This window comes from Numenius arquata, chromosome 7 (genome assembly GCF_964106895.1).
Source record: "Numenius arquata chromosome 7, bNumArq3.hap1.1, whole genome shotgun sequence".
Lineage (NCBI taxonomy): Eukaryota > Metazoa > Chordata > Aves > Charadriiformes > Scolopacidae > Numenius > Numenius arquata.
In genome coordinates this window covers 63,048,207-63,058,585 of record NC_133582.1, presented here as the reverse complement: position 1 = coordinate 63,058,585, position 10,379 = coordinate 63,048,207, and the positions used below count along the sequence as shown (strand labels likewise).

Genomic DNA, 10,379 nt, shown 5'->3' with positions numbered 1-10,379 from the left:
TTCCGGTGTTAGGGCCGGCGGCGCCGCGGCTCTGCCCCCGCTGAAGCGGCACCCGAGCGGGGCGGCGTCGGGGCGGGCGGGGTTGTCGGCCGCGGCTTCTCGGCGTCTCCCGGTCTCCCTGCGCTCCTCCAGCCACATCTCCCGTTACTAGCCGTTACTTGTCCCTGCTGCGGAGCGCGGGCTCCGGCGAGCTGGGTGCGCTCGCTGCGCGGAACGGTCGCTCCCCGACCGTCTGTATTACAGAGGTCAGCCTGACGGCGGGTTTCTTGTAGTCGTTGTTGTTTTTTAACAAAATCAGAATGAATTCCCGTTAATGTTAGGGTTTCGCTCCTGTTGCACGCTGTGAGCGGGCAGAGCGTTCCCCACAGTCTGCGTTACGCCTCACTCGTTACACAAAGCAAAGCAGAGGAGAGTGGTTTGGGGTTTTTTAACCTGCTGGGGGAAGCCCTTGCTTCTCTCGCGTCTCACTTGTGTCTGTCCGTCTGTCTGTCTGTCCGGCTTAAAAACATGCAGCGGGGAGGCAGCTTTGCACACACAGGATCTGCCCCAAGGAGTCGTGGCACGCACTTTGAGTTTTCTTTTCCTCCCTGTGTTTCTGCATGCGGCCCCTCTGCCGGGGAACACGCAGGCTTTACACTGGTGTTTCTTTATTCTGGCAGTGCCTCATACTAGCTGGTTACTGGTCAGCCTGGGGAGGAAACGGGCCAGAGACTTGCAGGTTTTACTCAGCAAACGGCAGAACTCTGACCTGGTGGAGAAGCGTTTACTCTAATTTGTGTCCGGCTTTGAGTAAGCCGCTGGCGTTCAGCTCCTGCTCGGTGTCGAGCGGGTCCCGGGTAACTGTGTGCTTACGGCTCCTGCAGGAGTCCACAGCCAGAACAGAGCAGAGAGGGATTTCCAGCTTCCTGAGAGGGCTTGAGGAACACCAGAAAACACAGAAAATTCCTTACTTTTGCAGTAAAGCAAGAATGTGAGTGTTTTAATATACTTTTTTTTTTTTTCAGGTTTATACTGTCAACTTGGAATCCCGTTATTTACTAATACAAGGAGTTCCTGCATTAGGTGTTATGAAGGAATTAGTTGAGCAGTTTGCATTATATGGTGCCATTGAGGAGTATCATGCTCTAGATGAATATCCAGCAGAGGAATTTACTGAAGTTTATCTTATAAAATTCCAAAAACTGCAATGTGCAAGGTATTGGACAGGGCAGTACCCACCTCTTCCTGTGTTAATCTTGTACACCTTCTTTATTTACGATCTGTTAAGATTCTAAAGAGCTGAAGCAAAATCCTCAGTTTTGCCAATAGAATTTACTTCCCTTCAGGGTGGCCAAGAAGAAAATGGATGAGCGGAGTTTCTTTGGCAGTTTGCTGCACGTGTGCTACGCGCCGGAATTTGAAACCATCCAAGAAACTAGGGAGAAGCTGCAAGACAGAAGGAAGTATATAGCAAAAGCAACAAATCAAAGAGGTTTGTCATTAAATTTCCTGTAGAATCCTGACATCTCGCTTCAGTGGTTGGCGGGGTTTTGGTTAAAGTCCCCATTAAAGAAAATGCCTGGTATCTGGCTGTTTTAAAGATGCATTTTAAGTATGTTTGCAGCAGAATGGAGACGTCTTTCAGTATTTAGCGGGCTGCATCCTTTTCAAAGCAAGTTTTCACTTTTTCTTAAGACTAAAATAAAGAAATGTTTAAGCTTTAATAATGAAGTATTTCCTTTTTTTTTTTTTTTTGGTGTTCTTTTCAAAATGTTATCAGAATTTTCAGGCACTGTAAGGAAGTTTGGGATGACCTTTTCACCCTGTCCCAGCTTACTTAGGTGTGCCCAAAGGTACAGTTTTGTAAAGAAGCTGACTACACCAGAACCTCCAACACGGTGTTTCTGCAGCGCTGGAGGAATGCTAGAACAGGCTGGTTTGACAAAGGCTGCCGAGTTCCCAGGCAGCACTGAAGGCTGGGCAAGCAGAGAAACAAGCCAATGGTCCAGCACAGACTTCCTTCTTGTGCTTATGTACTTTGATGATACTATTCATTGCATGAGGCTATTTAAAGGGAGTAAAATCACTGATTTTTAACATCAAAATACCCGTTTTTTCAATGCTGCAAGACAGCCTATCCTTGAAATCGTAGCTGGAAGAATCATTTGTTTGCAACATGAGGAATGTTTTCCTCGTGTTCTTAAAACTGCTGAAATACTTCTGCTCAAACATTGCTCACAAACCAGCAGAGGGACTAGGCTGGAAAACCATAGTTTGCCACTTTGGAAAAAAGAATCCCAGAAAGGTGGCTGGGAAGGAAGTAGCACTGGTATTGCTTCTGTAATTGTATTAAATGGTGGGGTTTTTTGTGCGTTAGAACTAATAATGACATAAAATGGTGAAGCTGCTTTTTGTTCTTTTACAGATTGCTTTGTGTTAAAGAAAGAGGGTCCTAAGAAGACCATCTCCAAGAACTCCGGGCGTGATTGTCCATGGAATACATCAGGACAACATGCAGCCAGTAACTGGGATCCATCCAGCTTTACAGGTTCTCACGGGGTATCCCGTAACATAAGGCATCCATCTGGGAACCATCATCAGAGCCCGCTGATATATCCCCATGATAATAATTACGCTGAAACTTCTGGGTACTTTGGTCAAAGCATATCCCCAACTCCAAGTGTCCAGCCGGGAGGAGGTACTCCTCCAACTCCTTTAGCGCAGCAAAGAACTGCTCCGATTGATAATGGGCTTGAGAGGTTTATGCCTCGTACAACTCACCTGCAAGAACGTAAGAGGAAGAGAGAAGAAGGTAACAAGTTTTCCCTCATTGGAACAAGTGGGGACACAACTGAAGTTGTTATTGGTCCACAGCTACCAGAAATACCTAAAGTGGATATGGATGATGATTCTTTGAATACTTCAGCTACATTAATTCGAAATAAACTGAAAGAGGTACGGATTCTGGAAGTTGTGATATTTTCATTTTTGAACACGTATATTTTGTGTTTGCTATCCGTAAAAAATAGGTAAGACCCTAAGATAACTCAATTCAACTTTTTTTCAGTATTATCAGTTTATCTGCCACTTAAAGCTACTGTTCTTACTGCTTAACTCTTTCATAATGCAGAATATTGCAGGCCATTCTCCATACATCTTACACTACACTTCAGAAAGTATAAAAGTCAGTGTGTGGTCAGAAAATGATTCTTAGTAAACTACGCTTTTTTCCACGTGGGGAGACATTAACTTTGGAGTTAGTCCTGCTGACTCCCGCGTGGTGCGTGCACCTGCTTTCTGATTGGGGAAGTGAAAAATAATAAAGTCAGAGTTGAATGTAATCTTGCTCCAACACTACTTATGGCATTAAAAGATGTACAGAACCACACATTCTATGCCAAGAAGCATGTTTTAAGCTATATAACCTTTTCTGGAGGATATTAATCAGTTAACTCCTGATACAACTTTCCATTTAAATTAAGGTATGAAAAGCTCCCTTGACTGTGACCAACTAGATCTATTGGAAAGAGCTCACCTCCAGTCAAATTGATAAACAGGCACCCCTTACATTAAATACATTTCTAACTTATTTGTCAAAGCACATGTTTTTCCTTTCCCTTCCATTTTCTTCTTGGAATACCCGAGTCTAAAAAGCACGCTAAACTTTACTTTGAAAACACCTCTGGTAGGGAGAGTGGCGATAAGATATGTAACACTATCGCCGAGTATCTGAAATCAGTTTGTGTGGTTAAAATACACAAATGGGACTGCTAACACTTCTGGTTTTTAAGCTTCAGCTCTTGTGTTTAGTGCTTTGTGTTATTTTTTCCCTTTCTCTGCAGGAAAATTTAATTCAAGTGTGATTATAGTAATGCGTCCCTCCTAATACTCAAAACGTTGGAGATATGGCCTTACTAGGATAAAAAAGGAGTGGTTACAGTTTACTAAGATATTTTTTTTCTTTTTTTCCCCGCTTTAGGTAGCAGATTCTGTTTCAAGAACATCTGTGGAAAAGCCAGAGAGTAGCGCAGCCAAACCACTTGTAAAGCAGAGAAGAAGAATATAGATACTGCTGATAGTATCTTCCAACAATCTTCCAACAGTCCTTTTTTAAAGGATTTAGTTTAAAATGTTTATTTTTTTTATGTTAAAAATAAAATTATTTTATACTGTATTTCCAAGCAATTCCTTGTTAAAAATTGTATCAATTTGTTTCTTGGAATGAACAAACAGTATAAGATGATATTGTAGCAGTCCTCTCCTGTGTACCGCGTAGTATAACATATTTCATAATGCATTGGAGAACTGTATTTAGGTAGAGTGACAGAAGTAAATTCTATTTATTCAGTAGCTTTTACAGTAAAGGAATACTGAAACTTAATAATATTTTCAAGTTGCTCCTATTTTTACTATACCATGAAGAATGGTGAAGAAAAAACTTCTTACAACAGTATTCCTCTTGGAGTTACAGTTTATGAGTTTCCCCGGAAGGTCTTCTCTTCAAATGCCATGCTGCTCTGTTTTTTTTTTTTTTAAAAAATAATAAAAATCTCAATAAACAAAAGGATTTAAATTTAATTCAAAAAGATGCTAAACTGAAGTGTATCAGCAGAGACAGTCCTTACACCTAGGCTTCCTCTTGCTTTTTAGCTTAGAAAAGGTAAATTCCATAGCATTAATGATGTCATCACCAAGAGGTGATAACATTATAGACCTATAATGTTTGTTATATACCTATAAAAGGTTATAACATTCAAAATTATAACTGAAGGGGAAATTCAAATTGTAATCGCTGAGTGGTAACGTGTGGCCAAGGCAGGCTCTGCCCTGGAGGGCAGGAAGGAGTTGAACTGGCTGGAAGCAGGAAGGCCAGAGACTGGGATGACAATATAAAGGGTGAAAGCTGCCTTGATGATGAGACAGTACCATAATGTGTACATCTCCTCACCAATAGTACAGGAAGTATTTGCATGTTGGTTTGGTTTTTTTTTAAACTCAAGGTTGGTGTACCTTTAGGTCTGGCAAACATGGTCCAAAGGCTTCTAAGAGAAGATTCTCATCTCTGACCGCTTTTTCAAAGTCCATAAAAGAAAGCTTGCCATCGTGATCATAGTCCTACAGAAGGAAGAGAACTCTTCAGCAAAGGATGATCGCTTGTAGTGACTGTCTTTTTGTTTAACAAACAACACATTTACGTTTTTAGTAACAGACAACAATTTAAAGACAACATTACATTTTTAGTTTGAGTGTATACAAAAATCATTTTCTTTGGGCCATCAAAGTCTCTGCTTGGACAAGATCTGTATCATTTGCTCCTGCCTAAGGCAGAAAAGGTGGCGCAAGCTCAACTATCTCATATGGCTTCCTTAACAGAATTCCAGAGAAGGCAAACCTTTAACATGGGAAGAGGCTGAGCTCAGAATTGCATGGACAAATCTCAAGCACAGTTGCACTGAGGTAAATTAGAAGTAGGTGACTTTAGAAGCATGCGAGAATGTTAGGATATATTCTGTGTATGTATTCACATCATGAGCGTACCTACAGCCTACTCATGAGCCTGGAGACGCTTTCCCCAGTGGTTTCTATAGTAGCCATACTCCTGCCCAGCCTTTTTCACACACAGCACCCAGAAGGACACGGTGGAGTGCGCTGGTGTCAGCCCACTTCTTTCACACTGCAGGGTCTGAGCATGGCACAATAGTCCGCTGGGGGTGGGAAAAGCATCCCTGTGTTTTTAGTATTTCTGCAATGTGAAAACCTCCTGTTTCTACTGACATGGCAGCTTAAACCACCAGCAAACACTACAGTGAGAGTAAGTGCTTCTTTACACCATATAAAGTGGGTTTGAGAAATAGAAAGCATGGGGTTAAATCAAAGGACTTGGGATTTGAGACCTGGTTTTCAGTGAGATTTTTGACCACCACCACAGGAGGGGAGGTTATACGTCTTGATTCAATGAAAATGTTGACAGACAGTTCCTGGCCAATCTGGAAATCCTAAATTAATCACAGTAAGACAAGTTTTACATTAATAACCCCGAGGTTACTATTCTAATAGAATATTAAATTGGGTAAAGACATTTAATGATCAACTGATAAAACACAAGTGTGCTTAATGATAAAGCTACTGCAGATGCCTAACGCTGACTGAATTTTCTGCTTTTGAGTGGGCACGCAGAGGTGTGTATGCACACACACATGCTAGTTTATAGACAAAGTTTATAATGCATTCACATAATAAATTAACAGTTTCATGTGAGAATACTGGACTGGGACTTGTTAGATCTGGATTGTATTTCTGGCTTTCCTTTGGAGACTTATCTCAAGGAGGTAACTAACTCTGTGGCTCAGAGTCCTGCTGTAAAGCAGTCACAGGATTTAATTACCTCACAGCAACAATTCTTGAGTTAACGAATATCTGAAAGACACTCAAGTATCACAGTGAGTAAGTACTTGCCATTTTCTTCAGTGCTATGTCTACCAAGTCCTTAATTCCCTCATCAGGATCTTCTTCTGACGGTTGTTTGAGAAGGCTGTTTTTCAGCATTTGAAACATTTCCTCTCTCGAAATGTATCCATCACCATTCAGGTCGTAAACCTCAAAACAGTCTTTTTGAAAGATAAATAAATTTAAAGTTCATACAAAGTAGATGACACACTATTAAAGCTGTCACCTATAGACAGAAAATGTGAATTGTATGTTGTACAGCATAATTATTGAGCTACACTTACCACGTACAATATTTATATGCAAAATATGTCACATTTTGATATATATACCAGTCAATTATTGGCTATTTACCCTTCATAGTTAAAATCTATTTCTGCTCAAATAAATTATCTTCAGTTCACAGAAACCATAGTAACTTACAGATCTTGTCTAAAAGTGTCAATTTAGAATATAAATGAGGTTCTGGTTTAAAAGCCCAATTTCCCACGGTGGGGACCAGCTGTCTCTATCAGAAGGGCTCTGCACCTACAAACCACATCCTAGTTATTTCAGAAGCTGGGTTAGATAAGTAAAGGGAAAAGAAGAATAAGCTGTCTTAGCATGGAAAAAAGAACTGAAGTATCCTCTAACGCAAAGAGGAAATCTCTGTAACAGAGTATTTTGAGTATCTGCCTAATTTATCTCCTACTTGCTTCTGCCTCCCTGGAATCAGAAATATATGACGATAAGCTTTACTATCCTTCACAAAACTCACTTAAACAAACAAACAAAAAAAACCCTCTTCAGTTTTGGAACACAACAGGTTTTTTTTTCCTGACAAAGACTAAGCCTACAGTGCAAACTGTACTGGGCTACAGTTATGACACACAACATCGTGTATCACTACGCACTAGTGTATCCTGTTGTGCTTACAGCAGGAGGGCTGTGCATTTTATCACTTGTAGCTGTACTGACAAACTGAATGACATCCTGGGCACACATCCAGAGCTGTGACATCCCAGGCCACCTTCCAGAGGAACTGACACAGTGCACTAGGGATGGCTGATGCTGCAAGCTGGGAACTATGGAAACAACATGCTGTTATTCTCCTTTTTCTATCGCATTTTTCCCTACATCCCATATTTTTTTTTTCCTGCTTCTTAAAATTCTAGACGACTTGTTATTTTTTCTCCTCTATTTTTCTCCATCATTACTGGGGAGGTTCTCATGGCCATCTTAAAGAGAAACTCAGTTTTTCCATCTATGCTTCCAGGCTGAAGCTTGAATTAACGCAACTGCTGCTGCGTCCCCATTGTGCCAGTAAAGGAAAGCTGGCGCAGGTCCTGGGTGGCTTGAGACTGTGTTATTCAGCCAAAAGCACCCTTGAGCTACATCTGCTCCTTTCTAATTTTGTGTCTGAATACAAAAACATATATTCTGTCAAAACTGTATTCTGTAGAACAAGCTTCAGTTCAAACGCTAGTTTTTGTCAGCAGCAAAATAAGCCGACAGCTATGGTAACAGCAGTTTACACAGAAAAACCTCTGTCTCAGAGAAGCCATTTCAGAAATCAGTTTCATTGCATTAAACTATACAGAAGAAAACTCTTCAATTACCAAATACTTTATATGAGTAACTAGTAAATTACATCAAAAGCAACATTCACTTTAATAGCCATGAATTCAATGATTACTACTAGATACTATCATATAGAGGAACCTTACATTTAATCCTTTCCTCCAGTGTCCCCCGCAGAAACACTGACAAGCCTTCCACCCATTCCACCACACTGATGCAGCTGTCGTTGTCTCTATCAAAAGTGCGGAACACTGGGAAGTGCATTAGATACATTTAAAATGGATATAATAGGGAAAAACTAACAAAATAGTATGTTCTCAAATTCAATGAAAATAGAAACATGTATTTTTTTTCTAAAAATATTTCTCTGCTTTCATCAAGGTATGATTACCCTTCTTGAATCTTTCTAAGCCGCAACAACAAAGGGGGTTTTGCCCCTCAGTTTACTGATCTTCTACTCCAGAATCCTGCTGAAATAAGACATTCTGTTTGATTTGTTGCTGTCCTGACTTAAACAATTACAGGAAGTATGGTTCCATGCAGACATAAACCAAATAAACCAGCACCCCTTACACTAAGGCATATTTGCGTGTAAAAGAAGATTTTAATACTAGACTTTGTCTCAGAAAATCTTGGAGAAAGCAATCCTAGAAATAATACATACAAAGAAAAATAACCTTCTGTCTTTCATGTACCAAAATCTTTTTTTTTCTTCTCCCTTCCCTGAAGAAGCTTTTGATTTTGCAGCTTCACCATTCATACAGCCTGTAATATAGTACTTCAAATCCAAGATACAATTCAAAGCATCAACAAACATCTATAATAATTCATATTTTAGAATGTTAATTAGTAGGTTTGCTACAGGAACACCTTTACATGCAGAGCCAAGCAGTCGGGAATTGGAAAGCAACGGGCTTGCTTTTGCAAACTGAAATCAGGCCCCTTGTATGTAAGCATTAAAATAATTGTAAGAATGTGTCCACGTAAGGTATTTTCCAAGCCACGCTTGACTTGGTGCATAAAATGGCAAGTTCTTACTTTATGGCATTTAAATACCCCTCCTGCCAGAGAAGAGGAGAAATCTGAACGACAGCGTGGCTCTTGGCAGCCTGAGAGGGCAGCGAAGGGCAGAGTCGTGCCTGCCCCACACCCTCCTCCAGACACCCCTGCATTAGAGGCCACTCACGCCTCTCCCACAGCAACCGCCAACGCGGCCCTCCTGTCACGAACCCGTGAAATGGCTGTATTTTGAAGGGTTATTTGGCTCACTACTCTCGCCTGCTGCCTAGTCCCTTCAGTGCTGTCACAGCACCTCTAATGCAGAAGCCCCCCACTCTAACAGAACGCCCTTCTGGGACCTCCAAGCCCCAGGGGGAGCCCCTCCAGCAGCCGTGACCGCAGCCCGCCCCGGAACCACCGGAGAAGAGGGAGAAGTGACACTATACTGCCCTCTTCTGTCGCGACACTACAGCGACAGGGACAGAAGGCCACAGGACAGCACTCCGGCTGGTCTCCCTGGTACCAGAGCGTGAGCTACCTGAACTAAGGGAAAAGTATTCCGAATAAAGAAAATAAAGATATCCTTTACTCAGCATCTCCCGAGCGAAACTCTTCTTACAGGGGTGAGATGGCGCTACTTTGTCAGGGCACACGCCTCAGGTCAACAACATATACCTAGGATGTTGCGATTTTTACCCCCGTGGTCTCACCTCTGTCCATGAGCATGACATCCGTCATGCCGAAGGCGCTGTGCAGCGTGTCCCTGAACATGTTGCGGTCGAAGCCCACCCCGGCGAAGCGGCTGTTGGACTGGCCCGGCCTCTTCACCAGCGCGTTGAAGAGCTTGATCAGACATTCCACCTCGCTTTTATTGACTGCCCAGTCGAAACACAAGCAAACATACTTTTTAACTTAACTTGGTAAACATACAGGGCAAGCACAGGGAAGCGAGAGGGCCCGGACCCCCCCCCCGGCCCGTTAACCCGGGATGCTCCCCTCCCCGTTCCTGAGGGGGCGGCGGGCAGGGCCCCCTCGGCCTCGGGGGCGCCCATGGCCACAGGCCGGGCACAGGGGCGGCCGGCGGCACCGCAGGCCGGGTCGGGGCGGACTCACAGTGCTTGGCGGATCGGCCCAGCGACTCCACCAGCTGCTGCAGCTTCCGACGGCTCATGGCGGCCGCCGCTGCCCCGGCAACGCGGGCGGGGCGGCGCCGGGCCCGGCCCTGCCGCTGGGCCGCACCGGCGAATGGCACGCAAACAGGGGCTAACAATCATACGCTAAAAAAAAAAAAAAAGGCAGTTGAAGAAAAGAAAATAACTGAATGTCAAAATTCTAAAAATGTTTCCGGAAAGGAGAGCTAAAAACTAACTACATTATACAATGCAGTTTGCGCG

The 10,379-nt window shown here is 42.8% G+C and overlaps 1 protein-coding gene across 2 annotated transcripts; it reads right to left on the bottom strand.

Annotated features, from left to right (window-relative positions):
• Window positions 1-960: 960 nt before the first annotated feature.
• On the bottom strand, window positions 961-10,188 carry CLXN (calaxin). Of its 2 annotated transcripts, none has more exons than XM_074151091.1 (6): window positions 10,099-10,188; window positions 9,696-9,860; window positions 8,133-8,237; window positions 6,436-6,587; window positions 4,990-5,094; window positions 961-2,760 (listed from the first exon to the last, which is right to left on the bottom strand). In XM_074151091.1, exons 1-6 carry the CDS (start codon window positions 10,154-10,156, stop codon window positions 2,695-2,697), a joined length of 651 nt encoding a protein of 216 aa, XP_074007192.1. In that variant the 5' UTR covers window positions 10,157-10,188; the 3' UTR covers window positions 961-2,694. The 2 variants fall into 2 exon arrangements, with proteins under 2 accessions (XP_074007192.1, XP_074007193.1); XM_074151092.1 differs by lacking the exon at window positions 961-2,760 and adding an exon at window positions 4,092-4,496 and having other exon boundaries at window positions 10,099-10,168.
• Between the last annotated feature and the right edge of the window lie 191 nt (window positions 10,189-10,379).

What these genes read in the sequence shown, in the direction of transcription:
- CLXN (XM_074151091.1), bottom strand. Translation starts at nt 10,156, where the DNA reads ATGAGCCGTCGGAAGCTGCAGCAGCTGGTGGAGTCGCTGGGCCGATCC. An exon ending in GGGCCGATCCGCCAAGCACT is followed by an intron (nt 9,861 to 10,098) that starts GTGAGTCCGCCC and finishes TCGACTGGGCAG; the next exon opens with TCAATAAAAGCGAGGTGGAA. An exon ending in TGTCATGCTCATGGACAGAG is followed by an intron (nt 8,238 to 9,695) that starts GTGAGACCACGG and finishes TGCACTTCCCAG; the next exon opens with TGTTCCGCACTTTTGATAGA.